This window comes from Chelonia mydas, chromosome 3, assembly GCF_015237465.2.
Source record: "Chelonia mydas isolate rCheMyd1 chromosome 3, rCheMyd1.pri.v2, whole genome shotgun sequence".
NCBI lineage: Eukaryota > Metazoa > Chordata > Testudines > Cheloniidae > Chelonia > Chelonia mydas.
The window spans coordinates 175,577,418-175,594,987 of record NC_057851.1 but is presented as its reverse complement, the minus strand read 5'-3'; the positions used below and the strand labels follow the sequence as shown (position 1 = coordinate 175,594,987).

The window sequence follows — 17,570 nt, the reverse complement described above, 5'->3', positions numbered from 1 at the left end:
CCCCAAATTCATCAACTCAGAGGCCCAAGTGACAGTGCAACCCGTTAAGGCCAACTCTTTTAATTTGCCTACAGCCAGGTTGCGTGTCCAATACAAGGGCTGGTCAGGAATATGGACTTTTGCAGTCTATGACGATTATCCCTTTCCCACGCTGCTGGGAGAAGACTTATCCAACCATGTGAGGCTAATAAAAAGGATGGGGATGGTCACCCGCAGCCAGGCTAAACAGGTCTCCACACCTAATTCCATTCCTGAGCTTCCTACAAGGACCCAGTCTGTATCCCGGGACCCAGCCAGAGGTGGTGGAACCAGACTCTAGACCTCTAGAGTCTATGGCAGCAGTTGTAGATCCAGTTCCTGGGACCCAGCCTGAACCAGCCCAAGGATCAGAACTGGTGGAGCAGTCAGCACCGGAGCCTGTGCTTGCAACCCCACCAGAGTCAGGGGAACCAGCACCAAAGGGTTCCACAGAGACTGCACCTGCAGCAACATCTAAACCAGTGCAAGAAGCACAACCAGAACCTGAAATACAACCTAGTGCACCAGTGGAGAGTGGTTCACAGTCGACGGAGACATCCCCATCACCTGCATCGCTTCAAGTGGGACCAAGCCTAGGTCCACAATCCAATGAGGAACTGATGTCTCCAGCATCAAGGAAGCAGTTCCAGGCAGAGCAGGAAGCAGATGAAAGCCTCAAGAGAGCTAGGACAGTGGCACGGAACAACCCACTGCCTCTCAGCTCTTCTAATAGGTCCAGGTTTGTTGTAGAAGGAGGACTCTTATACAAGGAAATCCTTGCTGGTGGGCACAAGGAGGACTGGCATCCTCAGAGACAGTTGGTAGTTCCAACTGAGTATGGGGAAAAGCTCTTGAGCTTAGCCCACGATCACTCTAGTGGCCATGCTGGGGTGAATAGGACCAAAGACCGTTCGGGAAAGTCATTCCACTGGGAGGAAATGGGCAAGGATGTTTCTACCTATGTCCGGTCTTGTGAGGTGTACCAGATCGTGGGAAAGCCCCTCTCCAGCCACTCCCCCATAATTGAGGTTCCATTTCAGCATGTAGCTGTGGATATTCTGGGTCCTTTCCCTAAGAAGACACCCAGAGGAAAGCTGTACATACTGACCTTCATGGATTTTGCCACCCAATGGCCAGAAGCAGTAGCTCTAAGCAACACCAGGGCTAAAAGCATGAGCCAGGCACTGGCAGACATTTTTGCCAGAGTAGGTTGGCCCTCTGACATCCTTATGGATTCAGGAACTAACTTACTGGCAGGGACCATGAAACATCTTTAGGAAGCTCATGGGGTGAACTACTTGGTTGCCACCCCTTACCACCATCAAACAAATGGCCTAGTGGAGAAGTTTAATGGAACTTTGGGGGCCTAGTGTTGCAGCAGTTGCTCTTTGCCTACAGAGCTGTACCACATCCCAGTTTGGAGTTTTCACCCTCTGAACTCGTTTATAGTCACGAAGTTAAGGGGCCATTACAGTTGGTGAAGCAGCAATGGGAGGGGGTTACATCTTCTCCAGAAACTAACATTTTGGACTTTTAACCAATCTGCAAAACACCCTCAAAGACTCTCTAGCCCTTACTCAAGAAAACCTAAAGGATGTTCAACAATAGCAAAAGGCCTGGTATGATAAACATGCCAGAGAGCATTCCTTTAGACTTGGTGACCAAGTCATGGTCCTAAAAGCACTCCAGGCCAATAAGATGGAAGAGTCGTGGGAGAGGCCATTTATGGTCCGAGAGCGCCTGGGAGCTGTTAATTACCTCATAGCATTCCCAAACCCTACCCTAAAACCTAAGGTATACCATGTTAATTCTCTAAAGCCCTTTTATTCTCAAGAAATCAAGATTCTCCAGTTTACAGCCCAGGAGAGAGATGACGCTGAGTGGGCTGAAGGAGTCTACTATGAAGGGAAAAGCAACAGTGGCGTAGAGGAGGTGAGCCTTTCCATAACCCTTGGGCGTAAGCAGTGACAGCAAATTCAGGAGCTGTGCACCAGCTTCGCACCAGTGTTTTCAGCCACCCCACGATGGACAGAACGGGCGTAGCACTCTATTGACAGAGGTGATGCTCGCCCAATTAGAGCCCAACCCTACTGGATGGCTCCTCAAGCCAAAACTGCAGTAGAAAGGGAGATTAAGGACATGTTACAGATGGGTGTAATCCATCCCTCTGAGAGTGCATGTGCCTCTCCAGTGGTTTTGGCTCTCAAATTAGATAGGGAAATCTGCTTTTGCGTGGACTACTGCAAGCTATATGCTATAACTCACCCACGGAACTATCCAGTGCCACGCACAGATGAGATACTGGAGAAACTGGGACGTGCCCAAATCATCTCCACTTAGACTTAACTAAGGGGTACTGGCAAGTGCAGCTACATGACCCAACCAAGGAAAGGTCAGCCTTCATAACCCATGGAGTTGGGCTCTCAAAGGGGTTCTGCACTTGAGTGGTGGCACCATCTACCAATCCAAGGTCAGAGAAAAGCTGTAACCTTGGGAGTTTAATCCAAGCCTGGAGTTGCAAGTATTAATTTGTAGAGTCCTTGCGGGGAATTAGCCTTGGCGCATGCCATTAATTTCAGTGGGACAACTAAGGGAGCAAAACAGTGGCTCAGAATGCTGAATGGAAATCTTTTATATGACAATGTACAAGACCTAGTTATGGGGCCATTGGACTGGCCCTGTTTGTCAGTATTTTACAGGCAAAATCTATTTTTATTATTCCCAGAAACAACCCCTCTCTTTTTTCCTACATTGAGCAATGTTGTCTGATTCTTCCAACATTAAAATGTTAGTCACTGTCCAGCTTATAAAATTATTACTTATTATTTGTATTTTTACAGTAGTTATTAGATCTGGGGTCCCAATATGGAGGGCAATGTACAAAACCAGAAAATGCACTGCCCAGCCCAGAGAGCTCACTCTCTAGGATTAAGACAAGACGAAACATACAGAAGAAATCAATAAAAGGGGTGGGAGGGTGAGATATCAGTAAAACAAACACACTGTGCATTAGAATCAGGAGTCTTGGTAGTCATGGCTCAACATCTGCCTAGTCACTCAGTTGGTAGTAATTTATAGGCATCACAGCAAGAGATAAGAGTTAAAGAGGGATTTAATCAAGGTTTTCCAGCCATTGTAGTGTGTGAAAATATGAAGTGAAATAACAGGTCTGTATTCATACTATAGTTATTCAAAAATGTATTCTACATCTGGCATTTACGTCTTATTTGGTGAAATCCTGCCTCTATTGGAGTCATTGGCAAACACCCCTTTGACTTCAATAGGACCATTATTTCACCCATTGATTCTGGAGGCTTTAAGCTGACTTCGCTGAACTTCAACTTCAACTGAAATTCAACTTCAGCGAAGTTGCCATATCTTACGTCAACTTATCTGGCCATGAGGATGGCGGTGACTCGACTGCTGCCGCTCCCCTGTCGACTCCGCTTCCGCCTCTCGTGAGCTCGAGTTCCGGAGTCGATGGGGAGTGCGTTCGGAGATCGATTTATTGCGTCTAGACGAGACACAATAAATCGATCCCCAATAGATCGATCACTACCCTCCGATCCAGCGGATAGTGAAGACCTGCGCTTATAGAGCCATTGTAAATTTTCTGTCAGCTTAAAGCCTCCAGAAGTGTAGACCAGGGCTAAGGCATAGGGTAGAGGAGCTATGTGAAAAATAATATACTTTCAGGATGGGCCAGGACCTGCCTTTATATTATCTAAGCAAAATGCCGAATGACTTCAACACATGTTTTGCCTAAGTAAGGATTGCAAGATTTTCCCTTACACTAGTTTACACAACACTTAAGTGTATTACCTTTTTGACATAGGAGGAGGCAACAGAAGTTTACTATGGCACATACAGTTAGTATAAGAACGGAGAGCACTGCATCAGATACTGGATGTACTAGATTGTACTTGGATTTGAGAGTCTTATGAAAATTTAGCAACCATCTCTTCCAAACTCACATGGAAATGAACTTAGTTGCCACACTGTAGTTTCCAAAGTTCCCCACCCTGTCAGAGAGTTGCTGGTATGCATCTCGAGGGTTGCCCTAGACTCCAGTTACAACTGCCCTCCACCAATTTCCATTATAAGCTTCAGAATTTTGGGATTTTTTTTACAAGGTGCCTAATACAAAGCAACCCTCTGCATCTGTTATTTTTCAAACGATTCACTTTCTGGTTCTTTCTGAGTAAATACCCTTTTTTATGAGAACATTAAATACCAAAATCACAGTGGCACTCTGATTTGCAATATAAGCTTTTGCTTGGCCCCAGTGCTAGTCTCAGCCTTTACCTGAAAATACCAGCAGTTTCAAAGGATTATATAATTCACCCTCAAGCTAAAGGATCTGATTTAGGAAATTTACAGGTCTGAAAAGCAGGCTCTAAACTGATTTTGGGTTGTATCAGACAACAGCATTTCAGCTATGATATTTTCTCCTCATGTTAAGAGGGTTTCCACTAGCCTGTGTTTGTTTAAAGATAATAATTTTCTAATCTAACAAAAAACAAAGTTTGACATTTACATGTCATCCACTTGTTATTCGTAGGCAATGTAAGTTGAAAAGCCACATCTCAACACAGCAACTAGGTTTTCAGTTTCACACAAGAGACATGCAATGAAGAGTTTCCACAATATTCTTGACTAGCCATAGCTCACTGGTAACTTGTCACCTGATAAATCTTGAAATTTAAATAATCTGTGCCTCACACAGCGAAGATTAAAATATTGCAAAATGTGCTGATCCCTTCTGCAGCCCAGCACATGCACAAAAAGCAGAGTCATGACGAACATATAAAAGAAAAAATCTTAATATCAGCTCTGAGAGCCAATGGTAGCCCATGGAGAAATTATAATCTGATCTGCAGGGAGCAGAAGATAGATTTTAAACTTTGTGTGAGGAGAAGTGGAAAGGGGAGGGCAACAGTTTTTATTCACTGTTGCTATTCACAGTAGGAAACAAACTGCTTGAATTCATATTTTCTCTCTCTCTGGCTCAAACACTGGGTTTTTTTAATAGCTATGTCTCCAAATTCAAAGCAGATAACAGAATATTTCTACCTGAATTTGACTGTATTGCTAGCCAATTTATAACACATGGTGTCAAAGTCCAGAGAGTAGAATTAGAGGGGTGGAGTCAATAAAGAACATAATCTGATTTGTAGGCAGCAGAACCTGAGGCAATCCAGTGTAATAATTCTTCAGGGATTCCTTGACCCAGAAAATGAAATTTATTTTTATAAATATAAACATTTGGCTGTTGTATCAGGCTTTCAACAAAATAACCCCCACATTCCCCCTCCCCCCCGAAAAGAAAGCAAAGGATGTACTATAATATTACATTGGGCAGTAAATTAAGTCACAGTTCAGGACTATGTTGTTTTGTTTAGATTTATTTGCTTTGGAATTACTAGTATGTGTTTCCTTCAAATGCAGTACTTTTTTTTAAGTGAGCAAATGAATACCAAGAACAATAAAGCACTATAATTGGAAACTCGAAATACGGGAACTGAACGGCAACTGCAGATAATTAACTTTGCCATACTTACCATGACAGGTATTGAAAGCTCAAAAAACCCACTAAATACACAAGGACCTCCTTTAATAAAGGGAAGTTAGAACTAATCATGGCAACTGATTTCTTCTAAAGCCAGAAAGACAATAAACAAACTGCAAAGAAAAGTGACTATGCTATGAGGGGCTGATACTGAGGATTGTCATTTTAGAGAAGATACTAGTACAGTCATAGAATCATAGAAGATTAGGGTTGGAAGAGACGTCAGGAGGTCATCTAGTCCAACCCCCTGCTCAAAGCAGGACCAACACCAACTAAATCATCCCAGCCAGGACTTTGTCAAGCTGGGCCTTAAAAACCTCTAAGGATGGAGATTCCACCAGTAACCCATTACCATGCTTTACCACCCTACTGGTGATTGTTTTTCTTAATATCCAACCTAGACCTGCCCCATTGCAACTTGAGACCTCAAGTTCTGTCATCTGTCACCACAGAGAACAGCCTAGATCCATCCTCTTTGGAACCACCCTTCAGGTACTTGAAGGCTGCTATCAAATCCCCCCTAACTCTTCTCTTCTGCAGACTAAACAAGCCCTCTTCCCTCAGCCTCTCCTCATAAATCATGTGCCCCAGCCCCCTAATCATTTTTGTTACCCTCCGCTGGACTCTCTCCAATTTGTCCACATCCCTTCCGTAGTGGGGGCCCCAAAGCTGGATGCAATACTCCAGATATGGCCTCACCAGTGCCGAATAGAGGGGAATAATCACTTCCCTCGATCTGCTGGCAATGCTCATACTAATGCAGCCCAGTATGTCATTAGCCTTCTTGGCAACAAGGGCACACTGTTGTCTCACATCCAGCTTCTCGTCCACTGTAATCCCCAGGTCCTTTTCTGCAGAACTGCCGCTTAGCCAGTGGGTCCCCAGCCCGTAGAGTGCATGGGATTCTTCCATCCTAAGTGCAGGACTCTGCACTTGTCCTTGTTGAACCTCATCAGATTTCTTCTGGCCCAATCCTCCAATTTGTTTAGGTCACTCTGGACCCGATCCCTACCCTACAGGGTCTCTACCTCTCCCCCCAGCTTAGTGTCATCCACGAATTTGATGAGGGTGAAATCCATCTGATTATGCAGATCATCAATGAAGATGTTGAACAAAACCCGCCACAGGACCGATCCCTGGGCACTGTGCTTGATACTGGCTGCTAGCTAGACATCGAGCCATTGATCACCACCCGTTGAGCCCGACGATTTAGCCAGCTTTCTATCCACCTTACAGTCCATTCATCCAATCCATACTTCTTTAACTTGCTGGCAAGAATACTGTGGGGACGCTGTATCAAAAGGTTTGCTAAAGTAACCATATATCACATCCACCACTTTCCCCATATCCACAGAGCCAGTTATCTCATCAAAGAAGGATATTGGGTTGGTCAGGCATAACTTGCCCTTGGTGAATCCATGTTGACTATTCCTCATCACCTTACTCTCCCCCAAGTGCTTCAAAATGTACCTTCAGTGCCTGCTGCATGATTTTTCTGAGGACTGATGTGAGGCTGACCGGTCTGTAGTTCCCCGGGTTCTCCTTCTTCCCTTTCTTTAAAGATGGGCACTATATTTGCCTTTTTCCAGTTGTCCGGGAGTTCCCCTGATCACCACAGGTTTTCAAAGATAATGGCCAATGGCTCTGCAATCACATCAGCCAACTCCCTCAGCACCCTTGGATACATTGCATCCAGCCCCATGGACTTGTGCATGTCCAACTTCTCTAAATAGTCCTTAACCTGTTCTTTCACCTCTGAGGGCTGCTCACCTCCTCCCTACACTGTGCCACCCAGTTCAGCAGTCTGGGAGCTGACTTTGCCTGAGAAGACCAAGGCAAAAAAAAGCATTGAGTACTTCAGCTTTCTCCACATCATCTATCACTAGGTTGCCTACCCCATTCAATAAGTGTCCCACACTTTCCCTGACCTTCTTCTTGATGCTAACTTACCTGAAGAAACCCTTCTTGTTACCCTTCATATCCCTTGCTAGCTGCAACTCCAATTGTGCTTTGGTCTTCCTGATTACAGCCCTGCATACTTGAGCAATATTTTTATACTCCTCCCGAGTAATCCGTCCAAGTTTCCACTTCTTGTAAGCTTCCTTTTTGTGCTTAAGCTCACCAGAGATGTCACTGTTAAGCCAAGTGGGTTGCCAGACATATTGGCTAGTCTTTCTGCACATCGGGATGGTTTATTCCTGCACCCTCAATAAGGCTTCTTTAAAATAGAGCTAGCTCTCCTGGACTCCTTTCCACCTCACATTAGCGTCCCAGGGGATCCTGCCCATCAGTTCCCTGCGGGAGTCAAAGTCTGCTTTTCTGAAGTCCAGGGTCCGTGTTCTGCTGCTCTCCTTTCTTCCTTTTGTCAAGATCCGGAACTCAACCATCTTATGGTCACTGCTGCCTAGGTTGCCACCCACTTCTACTTCCCCTACCAATTCTTCCCTGTTTGTAAGCAGCAAGTCAAGAGGAGCATGGCCCCTGCTTGGTTCCTCCAGCACTTGTACCAGGAAGTTGTCCCCAACACTCTCCAAAAACTTCCTGGATTGTCTGTGCACTGTTGCATTGCTCTCCCAGCAGATGTCAGGGTGATTGAAGTCCCCCATTAGAACCAGGGCCTGTTATCTGGAAACTTCTGTTAGTTGTCCGAAGAAAACCTCGTCTACCTCATCCTCCTGGTCTGGCGGTTTACAGCAGACGTCCACCACAACACCATCCTTGTTGCTCTCACCTCTAAACTTAACCCAAAGACTCCCAACAGGCTTTTCTCCAGTCTGAAGACAAGAAGCATTAATAATGGCATAATAATCACTGTATTGGGATCCTTGCCATTGAAGACTGCTCATTTCAAGGCCATAGGCACTCTAATTAGATTACCTGCTCTACTTTAGTAGGTTCTTTCTTGATCCAACACTGAGAGGTCATTTATGTCCACAACTCATTTTACTTAATTTTTATGAGACCTGAGCTTGTCCAAGTTGACACAAAGCAAAACAAATGATACATTATGGATTAATAATTCCAGATTTCTTCAAAGTTATTAAATCTCCTCTGGGAGGGATTTTGTGAAATTCTATAGGAAATCAAGGAAATCTATTGTTTCCTTCAGAGAAAAATTGTATTTGCCAACAGCAAATAAGGTCATTGCATTTGTACCAAATAGTTACTTGTTCTAGATCTAAAGACCTATATTCAAGAAAAAGACATGCCCAGTCCTTAGACAGGCAACAAGAAATGGCTTGTGGGAACTTCCATGACGACATATACATTTGGCAACAGACATATGAACGTACTTTCTCCTTGAACTCAAACCTTAGGAAACGCTATTCTTATGAAGAAGCCACTTTGTCCTACAAGCAGACACATTTGTTTTACATTAATTTAAAATGCAATTTTAAAATGTGTTAAGATTTTAAGTATGAATATATTTTAGAATATAATACTCACCTAAAGAACATTTTGCTTTATGATATGATTTCTGTTTACCTTCTTTACAAATGAAGCATTACTTCTGTTCTCATGCAGCTTGTTTAGTGCAGGATCTATCTGCATTGCATATTATTGCATATTATATAGCAGGAAATGTAGCTTCCTATTTTTCTTCATGGACTAGAAAAATATTATGGGTAATTATTCTAATTAATTATGGAGACTTTAGTACTATTGGTGGCTATGTTTAAATAGTTTTTATTTGGCTTTTAATATTTGTGTAGGACCAATTCTGGACACCAAAACCAGTGAGAAAAAATAAAGCAAATAAAATCTACGGAACTTACTATAGATAATTGTGTTGACACCATTCTGGAGCTCCTCTGACTCAAAATAAAATCACAGTCCTTTATTCCCTTTCAGAATATATCCTCTTAATCCAAATAATATCAGAAAGGATAAAATTTAGTCCATTCATCTTGCAAATATTTCCCTCTGTTTCATTAACATGCATAGCAGATAAAAATTGTTCAATTTAAGGGTTCTTATATGATTAGAGTGTAAAAAATCATCATACAAATGTAGTTTTTGTCAGACACATTAATGTCCTTAACTTAATACTACCCATATCTTACATATCCATAAAACAAGGGTTTAGCAAAACTAATTGTGCAGGAAGCATCAAGTAAGTATCGTTAATTGTTTGGAAGGATTACGGAACATGAATTGTTGTAGTAAGGACAATTATGTTCACAGAGTCCCACCATAGATTAGGGGTGAAAGGCCAAGGAACAATAGGAAAAAGACTGTAGGACAAGTGGTGGAAAATCATGAATTCTTGTTCAATACCCCTTGGCTATTGTCAATAAAAGAACCCAGCTAGATTAATTCAGCAGGATAGTAATGTACTTTGAACTAGCTAAGGCTATAACAAACCTTGCACTATTTCCCCCTCTATTTAAAACCTTTAGCGTCCTTAATTATTTACTTAATTTTGAGGTTTAAGTAGAGGTGAAAGAGAAAATGTTCAATTTACAGTAGAGAATATATGATGACTTTGTACACCCATGTAATTAATATAGCATTTCAGTACTGAGTTATCAAATGCTTGTAAACTGTACACAATCTTTTCATCTAGTTTGCATAATTTTATAATGGAGGAATAACATTTTAAAAATTTTGAATAGGCACTTACTGGAATTACAGTTAATCCTGATACAGTCTAGATGGGGAAGAATAGATGAAAAATGAAAATTTATCCTTCAAGGTAATAGCTGCAGACATCCAATAAAATCACAGTCCACCCTTCCGGGGACAGACACATGCAAATATGGCCACTCCAAATGATTAGTCTTTACATATTGCTGTAACCCAGACATAGTGCAATAAAACTTTATACGTAAAAACGGCAGTATAGAGTCAAAAATGGCCAATTTCAAACAAAGCTACATGGTGACAAATCTAAGTGAAAAATCATGTTTAGCTGTCAAAAATGCTTGATTGAGGCAGGCCACAACTTTCTCCCCATCTGTGAAAGAACAGATAATTTTTCTCAGTGTAATTAAAAAGTGCTCCGTCACAATGGGGCATAGAGCAGGCCAAGCCACCATCACTCATCTTGGACCACAATTATATATTACACCTCAAAGGTGGATTTTTTTCTTACTATTAAACTAAGTAGTAAAATATAAAGCTCTTTCTATGTTTGTAAATAGTCTTTCACACTGTAGTATATATTTTAGTTTATATAAATGTATGCAATCAATTCACAGCAGAACAATGACTGTATTTAAAGTCTCATATTAATATCTAAGAACATTTTATTTGGAAAATCCAGGAGTTCGGGAATATCATCTCTTTTCAGCTTAGTTCTCGCTTAAGAATTTGCTATTGTTATTTGTGTGGAATAAATATTACAGCTAACACAGGTATTGATTTTTCGTTTACTTTCCTTTTATATCTATATAGATATCTACTGTGTATGAAAACAGATTGGCTTGCTCTGGAGAATCATTTTCTTGGATTATGACCCCGGATTTTAAAAATATGCAACACTATGTACGTACAATAATTTATCTTCAGCACCTTTGAGGTGCATAATTAATATAAAACCTAGATTTTGTTGCCATATAGCTGAGTTTGTCATGTGTCGTCAACCGCATCAGAAAAGTGGTTGCAAACAGCCAGGGACCAGCACCTACACACCTCTTACTACAGAAAACTTTCCTGAAGGAGGCCCCACATTGCCATTTTGTGATTCAAAACATTTTATCAGCTTGCAGTAACCCTAGGCTGTCACAAGAGGGAACTATAAGAGAACAGTCAAAGAGGACCACTTGGTTGTCTTAACTTTTAATTCCCTTCTCTCCCCTTCAACCTCTCCCCTCCTCTCACCCCTACCTGCCATAAATATCAGAATAGTAATTGAGTGACCTACTTTTCTACATAATGGATGTGAGCTCATCATCGTGTTATCTACACACTTTAATCTTATATCTATGAAATCACCATATAAACAGCTAATTTAAATAGTTATTCGTCAGTTTTGAAAGTAACAATGTAAAATAGATCACTTCACGGAACCTAAATGAGTTTTTATTCACTGTGTTTGTTCTCTTTCATACTCTCTCTCTAAAAAAAAAATCCAACAAAAACATAAGGCAAAATGAAAAGGGCGTGTGGAGTTTGATACTTATTACAGAAAATAGTAACCTAACATTTTGTCAATTATATGCCAAACCAGGAAAGCGTTTTATTAATTTGTTTTCTGTAGAAGGGCTTGTGTTTTTTGTGTTCACATGGCTGTTTGCTGAGGGCCGCAGACTTCGGGCATTGAAGGGTTGTGTTATCTTTTGACACAAAAATACCACTACAGAATTGTTCATAAAAGAAAAGATGGATTTCACTACATATGTGACTGCTAAAAAGAGGAAACCAATACTGTCCATCAGTTGACATAATGTACAATATTTCATGTGTGAAAATTAGAAGTTTTTTGATTATGCATGTATATGTTATGTTACTTGTTGGAGCTAAAATTACACTGACCTACATATAATAGCTGGAACAGTTGTCTCTGTACATTCAACTTCTGTAGTTGCTAATTATGAAGAATCTGTGGTTAGAGACCAATTCTCAGAAATCAAGCAGGTTAAAATTATTTCACCTAGAAACGTCACTGATGAACTGGCCTTCTCTTTTTAGAACACACAATAGTACAAAATATATTATGATGGGTTATGTTAGACTGTGTAAAGAATAAAAAATGCAAAACCAAAAGAATAAAATCAGTAACTTTAAATAATGGACGCGTGTGTGTGTGTATGCATGTTACATATATATAATTTAATTTTAATGTCAAACAGGCTGTTCAATAAATGCTTGCAAGCAAAATAATAAGAATAAGAATGCTGAAGATGTTAATTTCTTGGGGGGGAGGGTTTGTTACCTAGGTTGACCGTTAGTTTAACTCGTCCTGCGTCCAGCTCTAAACGAAGTGTGTCTGCAGATTCCCTAGAAGTAGTTGCCATTAAAATGCCATAAGCTCGCTGAGACCTGAACCGTAAGGACACATCTTCAGCCTCTGTATGCATCACAACAGGGAGCTGTATCTTCATAAACATACTCCCGTCATAGCTTAAAACTGTTGCCTCTGGAAATGGACAAGAAAACTGCTAGTTACAAAATAAATAGTTATACTTTATTTATTGAAACTCTTAATCGAAAAGCTAACACATGTATATAGCCAAAAGATCCAAAATGAAAAATGATATAACAATCATTGTTGTCATACATAAGCAAAGTTGATTTGAAATCACAAATCTCAGGTTTTGGGGACAAGCAATGCAACTTCTAGACTTATTTTAATTAACTCAATTGCTATACTTTTTAAGGCCCAATGCAATAAATACATGTGCACGACTTTATGGACATGTGCATAAAATCACATATGCAAGAGCTTACAAGATTGAGGCCTAATTGTGTAAACTTAGGTCAAAGCTATCTAGGTCAATATTACACTCCAATCTTGAAAACTCACCTCTGAGTCACCTACTTTGATCATTACCGGAGGGCTTTTTCTGTTTAAGCCAATCAAGGTTCTTATTACCCATAATATGGTTATTACCAAATTACCAAAACCAACCCTTAAGGCAGTGGTTTTCAAACTTTTTTCTGGTGACCCAGTTGAAGAAAATTGTTGATGAGGATGCTGGGGATGAGGGGTTTGGGGTGTGGGAGGGGCTCAGGCTCGGGCAGAGGGTTGGGGTGTGTGAGGGGGTGCAGGCTCTGGGGTGGGGCCGGGGATAAAGGGTTTGGGGTGCAGGAGGGGGCTCTGGGTTGGGGGGGTCGGGGCTAGGGCAGGGGGTTGGGGTGCAGGGAGAGGTCAGGGCTCTGGGCTGGGGGTGCAGGCTCTGGGGTGGGGCCAAGGATGAGGGCTTTGGGGTACTGGAAGGAGCTATGGGTTTGGGGGGGCTCAGGGCTGGGGCAGGGGATTGGGGCACAGGGTTGGGGTGCGGGCTTATCTCAGACAGCTCCCGGTCAGCAGCGCAGCAGGGGTGCTAAGGCAGGCTTCCTGCCTCTCTTGCCACCGTGGACCGTGCTGCGCCTGGGAAGTGGCCAGCAGCAGGTTCAGCTCCTAGGCAGAGGCACGCAAGTGGCTCTGCGTGGCTCTCACCTGCAGGCACCATCCCCCCAGCTCCAATTAGCTGGTTCCCAGGCAATGGGAGTGCGGAGTCAGTACTTAGGGCAGGGGCAGCATGCGGAGCCCCATGCCCCCCCGCCTAGGAGCTGGACCTGCTGCTGGCTGCTTCTGGGGCACAGCACGATGTCAGAACAGGTAGGGACTAGCCTGCCTTAGACGGGCAGCACCGCCGATGGGACTTTTAACCGTCCTGTCGGCAGTGCTGACCAGAGTCACCGCAACCCAGTGCCTTACATTCCATGACCCAGTACTGGGTCACGACCCACAGTTTGAAACCACTGCCTTAAGGTGAAATGTGTCATGATTCCTCTGGTCCCTTCTGACCTTAATATCTATGAATCTATGAATCTAAGAGTAAATCATCTCACATCCATGATGACTGTAGAACGATGGAATCACAATGATATTTATGAACACTGAGACAGCCTCAAAAAAGGATTAAAATTGGATCTGACACTTTGGGGGTAAGAAAAGACTGAGGTAAGCCTATCACAGTCCAACACTACAAATAACTGTCAGTTTCAAATACCACAGAGAATTCCCTTCTTGGGAGGATTTGTGCTATGGCACAATGGCTGTAAGACCAATGAGCAATTGGTCAGTTTTAGTTTCCCAGTGTGTGATAAACATACCAAGAAGTGTGCCATATATATAAGGGATTTTCATCATTTTTTTTAATTATTATTATTTTTTGTGGTGAGCCACAATGGTTTACAGCAGGGTGGGTACCCTGTGGCCCATCAGGGTAATCCACTGATGAGCAGCCAGACAGTTTGTTTACATTTGCACAGCTGCACGAAGCTCCCTGTGGCCGCCGTTTGCTGTTCCCAGCCAATGGGAGCTGCGAGAAGCAGCGCGGGCCACAGGGACGTGCTGGCCGCTGCTTCCCACAGCTCCCATTGGCCAGGAACAGCGAACTGCGACCACAGGGAGCTTCGGGCAGCTGTGCAAATGTAAACAAACTGTCTGGCAGCCCATCAGCGGATTACCCTGACAGGCCGCAGGTTGCCCACCACTGGTTTACAGGAAGTGATTACTGATTATATTTCTGAGACTCTTTAGGATGTGCATGTGGAGAATCAATGGTCTGGGGAAATGGTCCATAAACCTAGCCAAATTATCTGATGCTGGAACCAAATACTCTCCCATCCGAATGGCCCAGTAGGACCATGGACAATGAAGTGTCACAACAAAAGAAATGGTGGGGCACACCAAGGGCCTGATCCAAAGGCTGATGGAGTCAATTGAAATATAAGAATGTAAGAACAGCCATACTGGGTCAGAACAAAGGTCCATCTACCCCAGTATCCTGTCTTCCGATGGTGGCCAAGGAATGAACAGAACAGGTAATCATCAAGTGATCCATGCCCTCGCCCATTCCTAGCTTCTGGCACATAGAGGCTAGGGACACCACCCCTGTCCATCCTGGCTAATAGCCATTGATGGAACTGTGCTCCATGAACTTATCTAGTTCTTTTTGGAATCCTGTTATAATCTTCTTATCCTTCTCTGGCAAAGAGTTCCACAGGTTCACTGTACATTGTGTGAAGAAATACTTTCTTTTGTTTTAAACCTGCTGCTCATTAATTTCATTTGGTGACCCCTACTTCTAATGTTATGAGGAGTAAATAACACTTCCTTATTTACTTTCTCCACACCAGTCATGATTTGATAGACCTCTATTATATCCCCCCTTAGTCGTCTCTTTTCCAAGCTGAAAAGTCCCAGTCTTATTAATCTTTCCTCATATGGAAGCTGTTCCATACCCCTAGTAATTTTGTTCCCTTTTCTCTACCTTTTCCAGTTCCAACATATCTTTTTTGAGATGAGGTTATCACATCTGCATGCCGTATTCAAGATGAGGGCATGCCATGGATTTATATTGAGGCAATATGATATTTTCTGTCTTATTAGCTATCCCTTTCCTAATGATTCCAAACATTCTATTAGCTTTTTTGACTGACGCAGAACATTGAGTGGATGTTTTTTTGGAGAACTACAATGACATTAAGATCTCTTTCTTCAGTGGAAATAGCTAATTTAGACCCCATTATTTTATATGTATAGCTGGGATTATGTTTTCCAGTGTGCATTACTTTGCATTTATCAACATTTTGTTGCCCAGTCACCCAGTTTTGTGAGATCCTTTTTTAACTCTTCGCAGTCTGCTTTGGACTTCACTATCTTGAGTAGTTTTGTATTATCTCCAAATGTTGCCACCTCACTGTTTACCCCCTTTTCCAGATCATTTATGAATATGTGAACAGTACTGGTCCAGTACAGAACCCCGGGGGACACCACTATTTACCTCTCTCCAGTCTGAAAACTATTTACTCCTACCCTTTGTTTCCTATCTTTTAACCAGATGCTGATCCATGAGAGGACCTTCCCTCTTATCCCATGACAGCTTACTTGGCTTAAGAGCCTTCAGTGAGAGATCTTGTCAAAGGCTTTCTAAACATCTAAGTACACTATATCCACTCTATCACCCTTGTCCACATGCTTGTTGACCCCCCCAAAGAATTCTAGTAGATTGGTGAGGCATGATTTCCCTTTACAAAAACGATGTTGACTCTTTCCCAACAAATCATACTCATCAGTGTGTCTGATAATTCTGTTCTTTACTATAGTTTCAACCAGTTTGCCCGGTCCTGAATTTAGGCTTATGGGCCTGTAATTGCTGGTATTGCCGCTGGAGCCTTTTTAAAAAGTTGGTGTTACATTAGCTATCCTCCAGTCATCAGGTACAGAATCTGATTTAAATGATAGGTTACATTCCACAATTAGTTGTTCTGAAATTTCACATGGGAGTTCCTTCAGAACTCTTGGGTGAATACCATCTGATCCTGGTGACTTATTACTTTTTAGTTTATCAATTTGTTCCAAAGCCTCCCCTAATGACACCTGCATCTGGGATAGTTCCTCAGAGTTGTCACCTGAAAAGAATGGCTTAGGATTGGGAATCCCCCTCATATCCGCAGTCCTGAAGACTGATGCAAAGAATTCATTTAGTTTCTCTACAATGGCCTTATTGTCCTTAAGTTCTCCTTTAGCACCTCAATCATGCAGTGGCCCCACTGGTTGTTTAACAGGCTTCCCGCTTCTGATGTACTTACAAATTTTTTTTGCTATTAGTTTTTGAATTTTTGGTTAGCTGTTCTTCATATTATTTTTTGGCCTTCCTAATTATATTTTTACACTTCACTTGCCAGAGTTTATGCTCCTTTCTACTTTCCTCACTGGAATTTAACTTCCACTTTTTAAAGGATGCCTTTTTGCCTCTCACTGCTTCACTTTGTTGTTTAGCCATGGTGGCTCATTTTTGGTCTTCTTACTATGTTTTTTTTAATTTGGGGTATACATTTAAGTTGAGCCTTTATCATGGAGTCTTTGAAAAGTTTCTATGCCACTTGCAGGGATTTCACTTTTGGCACTGTTCCTTTTAATTTCTGCTTAACTAACTTCCTTATTTTTGTGTAGTCTTCCTTTCTTAAATTAAATGCTACAGTGTTGGTCTGCTGTGATGTTTTCCGCACCACAGGGATGTCAAATTATATTATGATCACTATTACCAAGAAGTTCAGGTATATTCACCTCTTGAACTAGCTCTTATGATTCATTTAAGACTAAATCAAGAATTCCCTCTCCTTTTGTGGGTTCCAGGACTAGCTGCTCCAAGAAGCAGTCATTAAGGTGTCAAGAAACTTTATCTCCACATCCCATCCTGAGATGACATGTACCCAGTCAATATAGGGATAGTTGAAATCCCCCATTATTACTATTTTTTTAATTTTTATAGCCTCTCTAATCTCCCTGAGCATTTCACAGTCACTATCACCATCCTGGTCACTA

General features: G+C 42.1%; 1 protein-coding gene across 44 annotated transcripts in view; it reads right to left on the bottom strand.

Annotated features, from left to right (window-relative positions):
* The window catches only part of NRXN1 (neurexin 1), a 1,224,094-nt gene that overhangs the window by 635,154 nt on the left and 571,370 nt on the right, over positions 1–17,570 (bottom strand). For 32 of the 44 annotated variants that reach the window (XM_043543816.1, XM_043543819.1, XM_043543831.1 and 29 more), the window contains 2 exons: positions 12,465–12,668; positions 10,212–10,238 (listed from right to left, as the gene is read on the bottom strand). In XM_043543816.1, the coding sequence (XP_043399751.1) occupies positions 10,212–10,238; positions 12,465–12,668 (231 nt within the window). The remainder of the gene's footprint in view (positions 1–10,211; positions 10,239–12,464; positions 12,669–17,570) is intronic. The other 12 variants (XM_043543824.1, XM_043543829.1, XM_037895903.2 and 9 more) reach the window with 1 other exon arrangement.